General features: G+C 35.1%; 2 protein-coding genes across 2 annotated transcripts in view; one reads left to right on the forward strand and one right to left on the reverse strand.

Moving 5' to 3' along the window:
- Positions 1-6,835, forward strand: part of LIN7A (lin-7 homolog A, crumbs cell polarity complex component) — a 394,724-nt gene extending 387,889 nt beyond the window's left edge. The window contains exon 11 of the mRNA XM_033866291.2: positions 1,012-6,835. The gene's annotated coding sequence lies outside the window, so the exon portion shown is untranslated. The remainder of the gene's footprint in view (positions 1-1,011) is intronic.
- The window catches only part of PTPRQ (protein tyrosine phosphatase receptor type Q), a 198,707-nt gene that overhangs the window by 51,991 nt on the left and 128,383 nt on the right, over positions 1-18,333 (reverse strand). Inside the window, exons 30-35 of the mRNA XM_073789216.1 lie at positions 15,098-15,284; positions 11,624-11,868; positions 9,220-9,286; positions 6,077-6,235; positions 5,299-5,521; positions 3,231-3,304 (exon numbers count right to left, since the gene is read on the reverse strand). Coding sequence (XP_073645317.1) covers positions 3,231-3,304; positions 5,299-5,521; positions 6,077-6,235; positions 9,220-9,286; positions 11,624-11,868; positions 15,098-15,284 — 955 coding nt within the window. The remainder of the gene's footprint in view (positions 1-3,230; positions 3,305-5,298; positions 5,522-6,076; positions 6,236-9,219; positions 9,287-11,623; positions 11,869-15,097; positions 15,285-18,333) is intronic.

The following is an 18,333-nucleotide window of genomic DNA, read 5'->3' on the forward strand; positions in this document are numbered from 1 at the left end:
CAAATGCTGTCCTATATCCCAATACATGACATGTTTGAGAGAAAAAAAGGACTCAATCATCCTTTGTATGCTTACGATGACACCGATGCATTTTACTGTTTGCTTGCCTCCATTCTTATAGCCATGAAACCATTCTTGCCATTGACCACTGCCCACTGTAGAAACAGTCAACTTTATTTCCTTTTTGGGTCCTTCTACTATATCCTCCTCGGCAATGTTCTTTTCCCAAAAACTCTATGACTCCATGGCCTTTTATTAATGCCAATTATAGACCAGCACCTTTTCTGGAGGGTGTTCTTTGGTTCCTGACTCAAGAGTGAATCTGATATACACAGAACCACAATATCCAATAGCCAGGTAGAAAATTAATATGAGGCCAGAAATCGATGGTGTTACATCCATTAACCAGCAAAATGACTGGGCTACTTTGATGGACATCAAGGAATTCTGCTCCTGTGGTACACACCATATTCCAAATCTGAACATTTCATTTCACCACAACTGAGGGTTGCACTCCTTTTAATTTCCTCCACTCCTGCCCGGCACTATTTTCCTAGCTACAAATAACTATCTAGATAGCAGAATTTTATGTGGTCAATTGGAATAAGCATTAGAGAGCAAACTCCTATTATAAAGCTGCTATCTATCAGGAGAGAGCCCATGGGAGGCCACCCTAAGGAGGAGCCTGAAAGGCTATCCTGGTGTCACTGGTCTCCAAATAGCATATGAACCCTGAAAAATTGATTGTAGATACGTGGGACTCTTCCTTGTCACAACCCCTTACCAACCCAATGGCATTTCACTGACTGTGCCCAGCCTGTGTTTCCCTAGTCCCTCCTGTTCTGACCTTGACAGGAGCTGGTGCTCTGCCGTTCATTATACATCTTACATCCCCTTACACTCCTGCTGTTACCAGGGCACACAAACATTAGCACCTGGATGACTTGGGTGGTGGTGATGATTCCAAAAGGGGAATCAGAGAACTGATGATGTATTTCTTCTATCTTCTAGAATTACTTATTGTATTCCACTGCCTTGGCTGAGAGACAAAGAAAGAAAGAGAAGACCGTCGCTGAGGGACATCTTGAGACTACCTGTGGCCAAAGTGATGGACGAGGCCCATCCTTGGCCAAAGGGAAGCCATTTAGCAGAATCTGGGAATCACGTCCCTGTACACCATGGTTCCTGATGCTTGGTTTCCCTCCTCTTTCGTTCCTATTAACCTAGATGTCTCAACTTTACCTTTCAGATAATTGGCTGAATATGTTGTCCTCATATCCATAATCTACATAAAACCAGCAAGCTATGAGATGAACAGCAAACAACACAACAAAGTGATCTCTTTTTAGCACCGCATCCTCAAAGTATCATCTCTCTAAGACATATGAGCTAATCCACTTGTACTATGTTTCTTATCTTCCATCGGTAAATATACCGGGTCACCATTTAGCTGTGATAATACGTAGTTTCTGAATGCTGTAACCTAAAGGAAGTTAAGTTGATGCCATCAAAACATGTACTGTGGTGGTGTCAGGGTGTGATAAACTCACCTATCAAATGCAGAAACGCTTGACACAACTCCAAAACCACAAGTCTAGTCAGCTGATTTAAAAATGATTACGTAAAATTAGTCAAACCAGTGATTTTATGGAATTTAAGCAGACAGCACAGCCAACGAAATCTATGTTATTCCCCTATAAACATTAATGTAGCAAACCGTGTGCCCCTTCATTTCTTCAAGGTCCAAAGTTTCCTTAACTAAGTGGAGGCTGCAGAAACTGGTTTATACAATTAATGTTCCACAACCAGATGAGACTTTCTAACTGAAAAGGGTGGAACATCTTCCGTCTTCTTCCAGCCATAATTATCACTGAAATCTATTGCATTCATGATATACTGTGGATCAGAACAACACACAAAGTTCCACACTCTCAGAGCCTGACACAGAGGAAACAGAAAGCTGTGATTTACTCAGAGAAGTCCTAGGGAAACAATTTCTCCTAAGGAAATATATTTTTAAAATCTTCCCTTATAACTCATCCAAAAAGAAGCTATTAAGCATTGAACACTTTATAACTATAAAATATTAATATCTTTACCTATATTATTTTACACAGATCTTTCAAGGCAGGTAATATCACCATTTTCCAAACAAGGAAACTGAGGTTTATAGAAATTATTTTCTCAAGTGGTAGAGCCAAGATTTGAATCCAGGTCTAAATCCTGCATTTTTATCATAATGGTTGTAAAATTTGTGCCGGCAGAGCCACGTAATTACTTAATCTGGGCCACGGTTTCCTCGTCTGTAAAGTGGAACTAACACTGACACCTAACAGGGTTTCTGAACCTCAGCACTATTGACTGTGGGTTAGATAACGCTTTGCTGGAGGGGCTGTCCTATGCACTGTAGGATAGGTAGCAGCATCCCTGGCCTCCCCGCTCACTAGATGCCACTAGCTCAGCCTGCACAATTGTGACAACCCAACCAAAAATGGCTCCAGACATTGCCTAATGTCCCCTGGAGAGTAAAATCACTGGTTGAGAACCACTGACCTAAATTAAAGGACAGCTGTGAAGAGCCCATCAGTGAATACATACAAAGAGCCTCAGAGTATGTCTGGCCCAGAATAATGTTAGATAGGTTGGTGGTGAAGAAGGACGAGGGGAGGAGGGGGAAGAGAAGAAGTAGTAGCCATAGTAGGGAGAGCAGGAGGGGGTGAGGAAGGGGGAGAAAAGGAAGAAGAAGAAGAAATATACTTGCATCTGACTAATTGTATTGATGTTTTATTCAGGCCTGACTGGGTGTATATAATTGAAAAACTCAGAGTTGATCAGAAAGAAAATAAAATTTAAAAAGACAGGTAGGCTTCTATCTTTTAGGATTATTTCAGGAAAGTTTCCATCATCCTTTTTCTTTTTTTATGAAGTAAAAATGTTTTACATATAAGATTACATATTAAACAGCCAAATAAATATTTGCTTAGTGTAATATTCCACACATCAGCCTAGACCAAATACCATATTGAAGTCTATGTCCAGATTTGAATAGATGGAACGTCCATCACTTAAAAGAGTATTATAAATACTATTTTTTCCTTAGGATAATTAACCTTGAAATGATTTTATCCTTGAGAACATTCGTCATGGCTTAATACATTTACTAATGAATGTTACAGCTGTGATTAGCGTGTTGAGATTATAAATGAAATTAACTACAAAATATGTCTTACCTAAAGTCTTAACAGGATCAGAGTAATCAGAGTCAGTAAATTGTCCCATGACATTTGTGGCTCTAAATTTAAACCTATGAAATAAAAAACAACAACAATTTACATACCATATGACTTTTTTTTTCTATGAATAATTTAACAAATGGCTGTGAAAAAGACAGTTTTGTTAAAGAGAAAGTTAACTTACAAAGCGTAAACTTGGAAATCAGTCACCATCAGGACAAATAAATAATATCTTTACTTGAAATTATCTTGTACATGGACCTCTTGAACTTCATGAGAGAGTGACCAAAAATTTGACCAGACTCATGAAGAGTCAGCAGGTTAATCAAATGAAGTAGATCACCTCCTTCATGGATTTATTTGGATGAAACCACTGAATGTCTGCACAAGCACACTTTATAAATATAAAGCATAATAACTTATACCTCAGCCACCTTGGAAAATGCCAACAAGCCAGATTTAGAATAGTCATATAAAACTCATCCTGTTCAAATACAAACAAATGAAGAACAGTGCTTCTTAATTCCGAGTGTGCACTTTTCACTTTCTGTGCTTTCATGACATATGAAATACAAGATGGATGCAGAAGAAAGTCAATCTTAAAAATCACCGATTGATTCTGTCACCACAGAGACAACCGAAATTTACCTTATTTTAAAATTATGGGACTTCCCTGGTGACACAGTGGTTAAGAATCTGCCTGCCAATGTAGGGGACATGGGTTCAAGCCCCAGTCCAGGAAGATCCCACAGGCCTTGGACCAACTAAGCCCGTGCACCACAGCTACTGAGCCTGTGCTCTAGAGCTCACGAGCCACAACTACTGAGGCTGCATGCCACAAGTACTGAAGTCCGTGCTCCTAGAGTCCATGCTCTGCAACAAGAGAAGCCACCATGGTGAGAAGCCTGCGCTCGCCACAACTAGAGAAAGCCCGCGGGCAGTAACGAAGACCCAACGCAGCCAAAAATAAATTTATTTAAAAAAGGAAATCTTTAAAAAAACAAAACTATGAACCTACAAGAATTTTAAAATATAAAACCAATCTATATTAATAAATTGTACTTCATAATTTAATCCCTACTCTTCTCAAATTCTTATGATTTTATGGATTATATGAAATGTTTTGGAAAAAATGTAAAATCAACAATTCTTGGATAAATATTAAACTTTGTGGTGTATCATTTCTGTAACTGTTATCGTATGATGATTAATTTCAGGCCATAACTTAGTAACCCAAGTAATTGTACTTAATAACAGATAATAGAGCATTCTTTTTTCAAATGCCTAACTTCTCTAACTTTTCTAATGTTAACTTGTCCTAGGATGTTTATGAAGAACTTAACAGTGCTTCAGCAGGCAAAAATGAAACTAGCTGTATTTTTCAAATTTAGTAGTAAAAATTGTATTTTGAAAATTAAATAATTTAAATAATTAAAAAACTATAGTCATGACACAAAATAACAGTCAATTTAGTAGGAGAAAAATAACCAATTTAGCAAAGCATTTAATAAAGCTAACATATCAGCATTGGTTTTTATATTAGATTATTATAATCTATACAATACCAAATATTAAAGTGAATTGTAAAGATTTCAATTCCTCATTCAGTTGTTTGATAGTATGAAAAGCTGAAAATGATTGCTATGACTGAGGTAAACTGAAGCCATAATTAACTGAAAGACGAGGATCATGTTTCTAAAAACCTGACATTAGCATGCACGGCAGAGAAATGAGTGAAAAACACAAAATAGTACACATTCGTCACACTGCCCTTTACAGAAAGAATTAAATTCTACCTGTGTTCTCCAATTTGCACATTTTTCATATTGCCCTTAGTCACTTAACACGTCAAACCATAATTACTTTTAAGCTTGCCTACTTTCCCTACAACCGTATGTTTACGGGATATAAGGACAATGCCTTGTTGATCTTTATCATGCATTAGGTCACAATACATTATGGATGCCCAGCACTTACTGGAAAGATGACAGGAGAGGTAGATGGATGATGAAAGTTGTCAGCTAGCTTGCTAACATGATGCACAGTAAGCGTAAACTATACTTACAAGTATTGCTTTTTTGGTTTCAGAGGTCCATTGCAGATTTTGTCTTCATTGCCAGGAATCATACATGCGTTATCAGCACCTATGATGTAAATTTCTTCATTGCCACTAAACTTTGTCTTTTCCTCTGTACATGGGGGATTAGGAAAGCCTTCATTTGTAAAATATGGCCTTGGCTTATTAAAATATGCATCATACCACTTTGTTACATTTCCATCATGCTGAGCTATTTTCAGAAAAAAGAATAATGATTACAAGTAATATCCAAATGTATTTTCACATTTATAAAGGGTGTTTCTATAATTGCATGAGGAAAACCTGGATGCAACATCTGTCACTCTATGAACCACCAGGGATGATTCAGCTGATCTACCTGGATAATTAGGGAACCCTATCCATTCCCATCACACATGAATCCATAGGCATTGTGGAGAATGACTTCTCGGAGAAAAAACATTCCTCAGTCAAGGGTAACTAACTCTCTTTCACACCTCCAAAGAAGCTATCAAGACTCCATCCTGCCAAACTCAACACAATCCTACCAGCATATGGAATAAATAAATCACATATTTTAACCATGCCTTTTTAAATTTTGGTAAAATATTTTAGGCATATATTAATGATCAGTAAAATTAATAATAATATTGACAATCTATTAAACTCAAGAGATGTATAATAATCAGGAGTCAACCTCATATTACTAATTTTGAGTTGAAATGTCTTTAGCATTCAGCAGTTCACACACTGCAATTTGACAAGATAAGCTGGCATGTGATGATACCTCCTGCTTCTGCTACAAGCACCTGTACACTTTTGATTGGTCCATGGTCATCATTATAGTAACATATTGGCATTCTGATTGTAATTGTTGTTGAAGTCACAAGAAGTTTTCCCGTGGCATCATAAATAGGGGTTGGTTTGGTTTTTGGTCGCGCTGGAGCTATAAACAAAGAAGAAATATCACTACCAATTCATTTTTTGTTTCTGCAGAGAAAATCATTTTGAATTCTCCTTTCATGCAGTAATTTACAGATAAAGTGATGACAAATATAAATAACAAATGAAACAGATTTCTGTTTGGATACAGCAGATATTTAGCAATTATTACCTCCTAATGGTACAATTATATATTTGAGGCTTGCCTAAGATAATGGGACCCAGGTGTGATTTTCAGACATCTGACTCCTCTTTATATATTAAAGAAATTCAAACTGTATTTATAATTTTCACAAATGCATTAAATCATACTAGTATTTTCATGTTTTTTTTTTCTTTTACTTCCTTTAGCTGATTTACCAGTTTCTATTCTAGTCATACCAGGAGCCCTGCCCTCTAACCCTGCAGTTATCCATACCAAACATCTGGATGGTATCCTCACATATTTTTCTCTATGTTCACATAATCATATAAAAATACATAAAGTCATACATTATGGATTCTTCTCACTGATATGTTTTAATGGTGCTATATTAAGTATTATAATTACCCCACATATTGTTTTTCTCACTTAAATAAGACTTGTGTAAATCTTTTCAAGTCACCAAGTTCTGGCTAACTCATTCTTCTTAATGACTATGTTGTACATCATGGTGCAACTGCATCATATTTATTCAGTCATTCATCTAGTGATGGGAATTCACTTTTCCTTCAGGTTTTGAACATTTGCTTCACTACTCAGCCTTATACATTTAGCCTTATTTACTGATCCTTTTATTTCTATGGAATATATTCCCAAGGGCAGAATTTCTGGAACAAAAGAAACATGTACTTTTAACTTTAACAGATACTGCCAGAATAATTTTCTAAAAGTGCCATCATGATAATTCACATTTTACCGTCAATGCATGCAGGTATCTCCAAAATCAACATTTGTAGAAGCTCCTCTTGTTTCATTTCATCTTATAGCTACATACACTAGCTGAGCATCAGTAAGTTGCTTAATCAAACTTCAATTCTCGTATTTATAAAATCTTTTAAAAAAGCCTCTCCGACAATGCCATAAAATTGCCAATATCATTTCCATTTTATACATGAGGAAAATGGTCTTATGCTACGTAGCGGTAAGAGGGAACTATCAAGACTGGAACCAAATCTTTCTGACTTGATCCCTGAGCTCACTCCTCTGATACATAAAAGTTACGATGATATTAGATGTATAGAAGTTTATTGGGGAAAATATCTATGAGAATCAAGGGGCAGGGTGCAATAGCAGGTGGCATGATCACAGGCCTGACACGTGTGAATGGGGAGAAGGAAGGAAGAAAGGATTCAGCAGGAAGGGCCTCAGGTTTCAGGGAGTTCTGAGAAACTTTGAGAGAGGCCACTGGGGAGTCCCCAAGACAAGGTTTCCTGTTAGAGGAATCTGGCATGCGACAGTACTATCCAACTCGGTATTATCTGTCAAATGCAAATCTAATGAGACAACTATTAATCCAGTGTCACTCCATGTCAATAAAATCATGCATATTACTGGAGAAAAATTCATTTCTCTAGGACTGAACCACTGCCCCTTAGTACTCATATATCTTCTCTAGATAACTGGTCATGAGTCTATCCACCCTATGTAAGGCATGGAAAGTCAGAACTAGTCATGTCTGCCTAAGGATGAGCAAGTATCTGAAATGGGAAGTTTTACTAAATAAATATAATGCATCTATTGTTACCTGTATACTGAATATATGAATATGTCTGCCACTAAATAACAAAGAGAAATTAGGACGGTATGAGGTAAGCTCTTCTTTATGAAGTCACTTTCTAAAGTAGCTGATATTTTTTAGACTTCAGGAGTTTGTACATTCCAAGTACATATTTATCAACTAAAAGCAAATAACACAAATAGTATTATAGGTATATAAACTACCCATTGATAAAAAGTAAAATGTATCAGCTTCATCTTATAGTGATTAGTTCTTATCCTTAACAATGCTTGTTTCCAGGCACTGTCCCGTGGGTTTTTCAAAGATTCTCTCTTTTAATCCTCACAGCAACTTATGAGGTAGGAACTAGTATTATCTCCATTACAGGCTTACAGGTGTTAAGAAACTTGTCCAAAGTCAAACAGGTATCAAGTGGCCAATCCAGAATTCAACCTCAGCAACCTGACTCTAGACTCAGCCTAAAAGCTGGCACTTTTAATCACTGTGCTGTGCTATGCTTACCAAAGACTGAGAAAAGCTACTTTTTGTTTCAGAGAGAGGAGCATCAGGTGGAATTCTACCAAAGGTCAATACACTTTTTTTTTTTAATCTCTCCGCAGGTTTTACACAGGATTTTAGAGAAGTGGCAAAACTGTGTGCATATTTTCAGTCTTGAGAAGGCACCTTGAATGACTGAATGCCCCCGAGGTCCTCTTAGTAATCTTTTATGGCTTTTGTGGAATTTGGTGGGGGAGGCAGCCTCCAAATTTTTGTGTATTTTCTATGAAAAAACATCCCTGTCAATAATGAATTGATAGATCTACTTTTATAGTCAGAATCATAAAGTTGATTATATGGTAGTTCAGTAAGCACTATTTGATTAACTGAAAAGAATCTGACTTTCAAAGTAAATAAAGATCAGTCAAGGAATCTAATTAGAACTAGTCGAAGTCTAGTCACGTGTAATTTAAAGGAGCTTTCTTTTCAATAAAATTTTAAAAACATAAAATACAATTATAAACCTTGTCTCAGAAAAGTTTAAATTTAGCAGAAAAGAAATAAGATAAATAGCAGTGGGCAGTCTCTGTAATTAACATGGTAATTTGCATTATGATTAAGACATTTTAATTATAGCCTGAATAAGCATACATTACTTATTACTTAATATATGCTTATTATATGCATATGCATGGTTTAAAAGCTTAACTACATCCTTAACTCTAATACAGAATACAAATTATAATTACTCTTTGATTAATAGTATTTCATGGGAAGACAGCTCATGTACCTTTAATATCCATGGTTATTCTCATTTGAACGTTTGGCCCTGCACCAGCACTATTGATTGCATAAACCTAAAACAAAGAAACACCTTGTTATTATTTTCAAATTATTGCATATGTGTATGTATAACTGATTATGGTTATATGTCATTTTAAAATGATTGCACTTTTGAAAACAATTCATATAGTCTGTTAGTTATATTTTCTTGCACTCAAATTAATATATGGAGGAAGAACGTTAGCAATAAAATAGTTCTTACAACTGATATTATGGTACTAAGCCCTGAGAACAAAGGCTAAGTGACCTAAACAGCCCTATCATACAGACCAAGAATGATGTGGCTTCAATTTGAACCTTTAGGAAGAAAGAGCAGAAAAGTCACTATGTCTACACTCTCTCTTCATCTACTCTAACATCTGTTCCTTCTCTCTGTAGCTAGGTTAACTCCGGCTTTCTTTAAATCCATATTCAAGACGCTCTTTTTTTTCCTTCTCTGAGATGAAACCCTATTCCTCAGCCTCCCAGTTTTCCTGTATTAAATCATCCCTCTGAAAGTTGGCCTTTATACCCTGCTTCACCCCTGCCCCAAAATATCTGACGCTATACCCTGCATAATGCAGCATATACACATAAAGCATTTCTGTTTGAATATACAGCGGGTGATTTACACAAATGTGAATCCTTTCAATTAACTTTGTGTTTAGGAAGCGGCAGACACAGGCTCTTCTTTTATTCACTTTATCTTGCTATGTAAAATAAAGACTGTGTTCTTGGCCAATTTCATTGTATTCAATAAACGCAATTCAGAATATATCATTTTTGGAATTAATAAATTTGTTTCATACATTAGTGACCCACCCTCCACCCCCTGGATAGCTTCAGAAGTATTTTGATTGAATTAAAATAGTAATATACATGATGTGCTAGGTATACTAAATAAACCAAGCCCATAAAATGCTTAAAAGTATCTAAAGGAAATATTTATTGGTGCATGTAATTTTAAAAAGGAAGTATTCAAAATAAAAGCAATGTTATGAAGTGCTTAATTATTTTTATTTCTTTACAATCTAACCTTTAAGTGAGATAATAAAGTTGGGCAGTGCTTCTCAACCTGCAGTGAGCAAAGAAGTCACTTGCAAACCCTGTTAAATGAAGATCTGTAGGTTTTGATTCAGTAGGTCGGGACAGGTGCGAAAGTTACACATTTCTAATAAACTCTCAGGTGTTGAGGACACTATGTTGCACTTTGCAAAGAATCAGATTTTTCTTTAAATTATGAATTGGTTGTACTTTATTTCCTGTTTTTTTTAATTTGCAAGAGCCAAAACTGTTACAACACTTGCTACCTACCATAACTATTAATATCCTACATAGAAATTACTATTCTTATTACTAATTTTTCAGATAAGGAAACTGAGGCACAGATTTGAGGAAATTGCCCAGAAAGAAACTAGCAGAGCCGGAATTTGAACCTAGGTCAGTTCATTCCCTTAACCACCACCTTCTCTCTAATAGATCTTCTACAACGGGGGTTCATTTAATGGTACATGCAGCTAGAATCCTAGCAAGTCAGATTACATAATGAGATATAAAGTTTGCGAGGGAACACAGATTATTAATGACAGTTTTCTGATATAAACAGTTGATAGGAAGATTAGTTATGGAGCTACTTGAATGTGTAGGGTGAATTCTATCTTGCTTAAAAGATGATTTTCTGAATTTTATGATTGTTTGAAAATTCCAAGACATGCAAAAATAGTGAAAGGATGAAACAAATTGTGTATGCGTTTGGGTGTATGTATATGAACTCACACACATATTTACTTTACCAAATGGATAATTTAGAATTAAGATGTAAAATAATATTAGCTTTTAGTAATAGTTGTGTGAAATACATGTGAATTTCAATCACATAGTTATTTCTGACTTCTGCCTTTGAAATTTGTTTTTCCATTTTCCACCTATAATCACACAGAAACAGTTTTTCTTTAGGCAGAATCATCTCATTATATATATCTGCTCTTTAACTTTTATTTATCGATTTTATTTATTTATTTTTGGATGCGTTGGGTCTTCATTGCTGCTCGCAGGTTTTCTCTAGTTTCGGCGAGCAGGGGTCACTGATCTTTAACTTTTAACGTGGATTTTCTTCCTGCTTTATTTCTGGATTTCCACTATAATTGTGCAAACTTTTTTGTTGTTTACATATTTTCACAGGACTTGCTGTATTAAAATAGGAAAGCAGCAATTTTGTTTCTCCAAATTTATTTTCAGTTGGCATGTCTTAAGCCATCCCACGAAAAGATAGGAAAAATGTATTATGTACATAAGCTGCAGTATTTTTGAATGCTGAGTTTGTAAACCAACTTTGTAAGATAGGTGAATAATTAAAAGCTATGTATTCTTACACTGATGTTGTATGTATGTCCGCCTTTTAGTCCTTCTAACATTGCAATGACAGATGTGTCCGTTTTCTGGATAATACTGAGGTTGCGAATCTGGACAGCAGTGGGATCATCTTCTTGGTAAACCAAAGCTTGATACACTTGGATATTTCCATTAGGTTGAGAAGGGGGAAGAAACGTTAACTGAAATTTTGTAACTTCATCTGGTATCTTCTGAAATGTCATGTTGTTCGGTGGGTCCTTAGGGACTGAAATGAAATATTTAGCAATTACAATTTAAAAAAAATTTGTGTTCATTTTGATGTCCATATAAAACTGATTTGCTTCAAGTTTCTGTCTATAAAGAGATCATTTAAGCCATTTAATTTTGAAAACAAGCAAAATGGCTCATGCATTATAGAATCATTGACATCTATAAATCACAGAAACCATAACAGTGATCCAATTTATTTGCTTATTTATTTAGCCTTTTATAATATATGTATTTTTATACAGAATGCATTTCATGATATAGAAATGCATAGAATGCATTTCTATGATACTCTGAACTTAAAAATAATGTAGACTCACAGGAAGTTGCAAAAGTCATACATACAGTCCCCTGTAACCTTCCCCCAGCTTTCCCCAGTGGTGATATCTTATGTAACTGTTGTTTAATATCAAACCTGGAAACAGACACTGGTACAATAATGTTGACTATAGACGTTATTCAGTTTTCACCATTTTTCATGCTTTCCTGTATCTGCGTGTAGTTCTATGCAATTTAATCCCATGTGTAGATTCCTGTAACCATCACCAGAAATGAGATACAAAACTATTCCATCACCATAAAGAAATGTCCCCTTAGACTTGCACTCCATGCCTCCTCACAACACTAATCAATCTCCATTTCCATAGTTTTGTCATTTGCAAAAGACAATAGCACAGTGACCTTGAGGTCCATCAGGGTTGTTGTATATCAATAGTTCATTCTATTTTTATTGCCGAGTAGTGTTCCATTTTATGGATGTACGAGTTTAATTTATAAAAACATTTGGGTTTTTTCCAGTTATTTTGTTGTTGTCATTACTAATAAGTCTTCTATTAACATTCATATACAGATATTTGCATGGACATTAAGTTTTCAATTCTCTATGATAGTTGCCCAAGAGTGTATTTGGTGGATCATGTGGTAAGTGCATTTAAAAAAAAATTTTTTTAACATCTTTATTGGAGTATAATTGCTTTACAATGGTGTGTTAGTTTCTGCTTTATAACAAAGTGAATCAGCTATACATATACATATATCCCCATATATCCTCCCTCTTATGTCTCCCTCCCATCCTCCCTATCCCGCCCCTCTAGGTGGTCACAAAGCTCCCAGTTGATCTCCCTGTGCTATGCGGCTGCTTCCCACTAGCTATCTATTTTACATTTGGTAGTATATAAAAGATCACCAAACTATTTTTCCATTGTAGTTATACCCTTTTACATTGCCACTAGCAATGTATGAGAGATCTAGTATTTCTGCATCTTTTCCAACATTTGGTATTGTCACTATTTAAAACATTATTATTTCATCTGTTCTAGTAGATGTATAGTGATATATCACTGTGGTTTCAATTTGCATTTCCCCAATAGCTAATGGTGTTGAAAACCTATCTTATCATGAGTTTATTTGCCAGTCATATATCCTCTCTGGTAAAATGTCTGTTCACGTTGTCAATTTTCTAATAGGATTCTTTTTAAGTGTTGAATTTTAAGATTTCTTTATGTTCTAGATATTCCACTTTATTTTTGATAAATAAAAGTTATCCTAACATGTAACTAGCTAAATATCAATAAATTATTTTAAAATGATACACATGAGGATAAAATTATTTATGAATAATTTTATGAAAGACTAGTTTTTGTTGTACTACATAATCAGTGTTCTTTAAATAAATGACTCATTGAATGAACGTATCTTATTTTGATCACATTGAAATGGATATTCCATTCTAAATTCTAAAATTCTAAGAATTTCCATGAAAAGGCTGTTGATATTTGGCTGTCAATGATTCAGATATTCAGATATTGCTGCAAATATCCCTAGAGATAGTGCCCTATGGCAAGCAAAAAATAAGTAAATAAATAACAGTGAGAAAAAAGAGAGAGAAAAGCAAATAAACATGTCATTGTGCCAAATATCGCAGGATGAAAAAATGCATAGCTGAAATAAAGGTTAAATTGGTTCAACACACATTTTCACAACATTTGCTGTTATACATTTTTATGATACATAAGAAACATATATATTTTTTCTTTTTATAAGAATTGTTTCTCTAAAATTAGGATCAGCTTTAAAAAGCTGAATACATGAAAGAATTATCTGAATGCTAGAAAGAACCCTCTATCCGCCAAATATCTTTCGTTTGACATCTAAAATTCTACTCTTAGAGGTTTAGTAGAAATTTATTAAACTATGATATCCTTGGAAGAGTTAGCACATTAGGATTTGCAATCAGTGCTTTGTGGTGTGAATGTGAATAAGTTTAGCAGCAACTTTCCTCACAGATAGGTAGGATGGGGGAGAAGTGCAAAAAGTATAATAAGAAAATAAGTACCTGGAATATACATGGCCACAAAATGGAAACAAGCAGAATTTTAGGGTGCTGAGGATAGGATGTACTTTTCAATTTAGAACTGTAAGTTTACAGACAACAGAGTATGTAGCATAATGAAAAGACTAGCTAAAAAATATTTTACCTCCTATACTTACCTTACAGATAGCAACAAATAAACTATAGCAACACATCCCTTCATGTGCTCTTTCCAAAGATATATCTGGTGGCAAAGAACATCAGGAGTCTGAAGGAGGATGGGGCAAGCGAGTTCTGGGAAGTTGACTTTCCACATTAAATTCTTATTGGTTACAATCTTATTATTCATTCAGACCCTGTTCATAGGAACTGGAGGAAATCTGTACAGATTCTGACATTTATCAAATAGATTATGTAATAAAACATGTCACTTAACTAAGTGAAGAAAACAGATATGGTGAAACATAACCTGGGTTCTACTTCTGAATTCTAGATTATTTAATAATGGAGTATTATTACTTTAATGTGCATTTAAACCGTGGGAGAGAAATAATTAAAATGGAATTTAAGGTGAAGCTTTATTGGCTATAGACAGTTGGACAAAATCATCTCTTAGGCAAGGTAACTCAACTTCTGAAATAGTGTTTAAATAAATGCAAAAAAGTACAATTGGTTACCTTACTATGAACTAATTTATTTTTGTATTTACAAGTATTGATTATTCTACATAATTCCACTTTGCCTCAAAAATGTAAATACAAAGCTTTACTCTTGTCAGTCACAGTGAGTCACTGAAGTTTAAACTTATATGCTTAAAAAATTTCTTTTAACACATATGCTTTGTAGGGTCAGGTGTGAGAAACTGTAAGAAAGACACCTAACTCAGTCAATTTTTAGCATGAAAAATAAACCTTACCTGATTCTAAAGTAGTAACAATCACTTCAGCACTCGACTTTCCTTCCACATATGCAGCACTAATATTTCCAGTGAATGCAGTGATCACCACGGAATATCTTGTGAATATTTTCAGATCTTTAATTTCTATGGTTTTATTTTCTCCATTTGACTTGATTAAGGAAATATTAAATTCATCACTATCTACCTACAGGAAAAAATAGCTAACAATTAAAGGAAGCAGCACTTGAGATACAAATCACTAAAACATAAAAATAGAAAGCTATGAGTGGTATATTTTTCTAGCCAAGATTTAAAAATTCTTTTATTTACAGTCAGACAGACCTGGGAAATCCGAAGTGCTACTTTAACAGTTTACTAATTACAATTATTTCAACAATTGAAAGTAAAAGAAAAAAATCAATCACAATTAATCAGAACAAGCAGAAATCATCTCCGCAGTCAATGAAATTTATACTCCAATTATTTTTTAACATCTTTATTGGAGTATAATTGCTTTACAATGGTGTGTTAGTTTCTGCTTTATAACAAAGTGAATCAGCTATATATACACATATATCCCCACATCTCCTCCCTCTTGCATCTCCCTCCCACCATCCCAATCCCACGCCTCTAGGTGGTCACAAAGCATTGAACTGATCTCCCTGTGCTATGCGGCTGCTTCCGACTAGCTAGCTGTTTTACATTTGGTAGTATATATTAAGTCCATGCCACTCTCTCACTCCGTCCCAGCTTACCCTTCCCCCTCCCCGTGTCCTCAAGTCCATTCTCTAGTAGGTCTGTGTCTTTATTCCTGTCCTGCCCCTATGTTCTTCAGAACCTTTTATTTTTTTTTAGATTCCATATATATGTGTTAGCATACAGTATTTGTTTTTCTCTTTCTGACTCCACTCTGTATGACAGACTCTAGGTACATCTAGGTACATCAGACTCTAGGTACATATAGTCTGTATGACAGACTCTAGGTACATCCACCTCACTACAAATAACTCAATGGAAAATAATATTCCATTGTATATCCATTGTATCTGTTGTATATATGTGCCACATCTTCTTTATCCATTCGTCTGTCGATGGACACTTAGGTTGCTTCCATGTCCTGGCTATTGTAAATAGTGCTGCAATGAACATTGGGGTACATGACTCTTTTTGAATTATGGTTTTCTCAGGGTATATGCCCAGTAGTGGGATTGCTGGGTCATATGGTAGTTCTATTTTTAGTCTTTTAAGGAACCTCCATATTGTTCTCCATAGTGGCTGTAACAATTTACAGTCCCACCAACGGTGCAAGAGGGTTCCCTTTTCTCCACACTCTCTCCAGCATTTATTGTTTGTAGACTTTTTGATGATGGCCATTCTGACTGGTGTGAGGTGATACCTCATGGTTGTTCTGATTTGCATTTCTCTAATGATCAGTGATGTTGAGCATTCTTTCATGTGTTTGTTGGCAATCTGTATATCTTCTTTGGAGAAATGTCTATTTAGGTCTTCTGCCCATTTTTGGATTGGGTTGTTTGTTTTTTTTGATATTGAGCTGCATGAGCTGCTTGTAAATTTTGAAAATTAATCCTTTGTCAGTTGCTTCATTTGCAAATATTTTCTCCCATTCTGAGGGTTGTCTTTTGGTCTTGTTTATGGTTTCCTTTGCTGTGCAAAAGCCTTTAAGTTTCATTAGGTCCCATTTGTTTATTTTTATACTCCAATGTTTTACAGAAGAAAGAATATAGGTTGGTACCCAGCCATCAGGGGTTCAAATCCCAACCTGGTCACTTAATAACTCCTGTAGCATTTGATAAGTCATTTATGCTGTCTTACTTTCTGTATATGTAAGATTGGGGTGGTAATATCTACTTAAAATATTTTGATGATTTAGAAAAAACAGATCTGAAGTAGCTGGCACAGAAATCTGCATTTTTTTTTTTTTTTTACCATGATCAACAAAAATGAAACACATTTTGCAACATAATTCAGGATGTGTGTGTGTGTATTCTTTATAACTGAAAATTGCTTTTCAGAAATACAACTTCTGAAATGCACTTTGATATTTTCTGCTCTTTTTAATTTTACTCCAATTCATTTAAAAAATGCTGGTCATAATTGAAGTTTGAAAAACTGATCTAGCACCATGCAAGGCACTAAGTAAGGAATCAATTAACATGATGTCATAATTATTAAATGTGTACAAATGAGTATGCTTAGGTATATTAAATATAGTTGTATAATTTATTAAAACATAGTCTGTCTTTGATGGAGAGTCTGGCCTATTTACTGTAGGGATTAAACACAGCTAAAGTTTCTAGCACTAAATAGAAGGGCTTTGCCTGAGATGAACAACAGCAAGTTTGAAATCCTATTATGCCTGCTTCTCTCAAGTACTTGAAAGACTTAAAAACAAGTTGGATACACTGTCCTCACTATCAAGTTCATTTTCAACCTGACCCTCTGTCATAACTTTGAAAGACGTTTTTTTTGTTTAATATGTTCTTCAAATGCTCTTTTCTAAAAGCTTTTTTAACTAAAAACGATGTTGCTATGAGAAACACAGCAAAAGGCTGAAAAATATCAGATCTGCAAAAAGTCAAACAGATCGAACCAGAGCAGTGGAGGGAGGTGTTCCACCTCTAAAATGTCAGAAAAACAAATCAATCAGTGTAGGAATCCAATTGATCGGGTGCATGCACCCACTGGTAGAAAGTGTGTATGTATTTAATTAGTTGTCAACATCTAAATATCTCATACAAATCGGGCTTTTAAAATTTCCCCTATGACTAGGTTTGTATTCATGCTGGGTAACAATTATCTAGAGATGAGTGACAGGTGACTCCTCTAATGGGGCAGGGGTCTCCAATTCATCACTGAAGCTTCATTGTGACTGTTCCTTGATGTTCCTTGCCTGACTACTATAGCTATTTCAACTCTGATTTTATTGAGTTGAGGTGAATTCCTCAAGATGCCATAGCAACTTGGTAGCTGAGACAGGATTTACTCCCAGGTCTTTGAAGAGTCCAGACCTCTCTACACCAAGTCATGGGGCGTGGTCTTATAAAGTAAAACGAAATTATTCCAGTGCCTTCCATTAAAAAATGGATAACAAATAGCAAGTAGTAAAACATGAAATAACATGCATGTGATCTACTATATCTTAAAAAATATACAGTAAAATTCAAAAAGAATGCTGGGCCCTCAAATACAGCATGTGGAAAAATTCATTTTCTTTCTTCACTAAACCTACTATC

Source organism: Tursiops truncatus, chromosome 11 (assembly GCF_011762595.2).
Source record: "Tursiops truncatus isolate mTurTru1 chromosome 11, mTurTru1.mat.Y, whole genome shotgun sequence".
Classification (NCBI taxonomy): Eukaryota; Metazoa; Chordata; class Mammalia; order Artiodactyla; family Delphinidae; genus Tursiops; species Tursiops truncatus.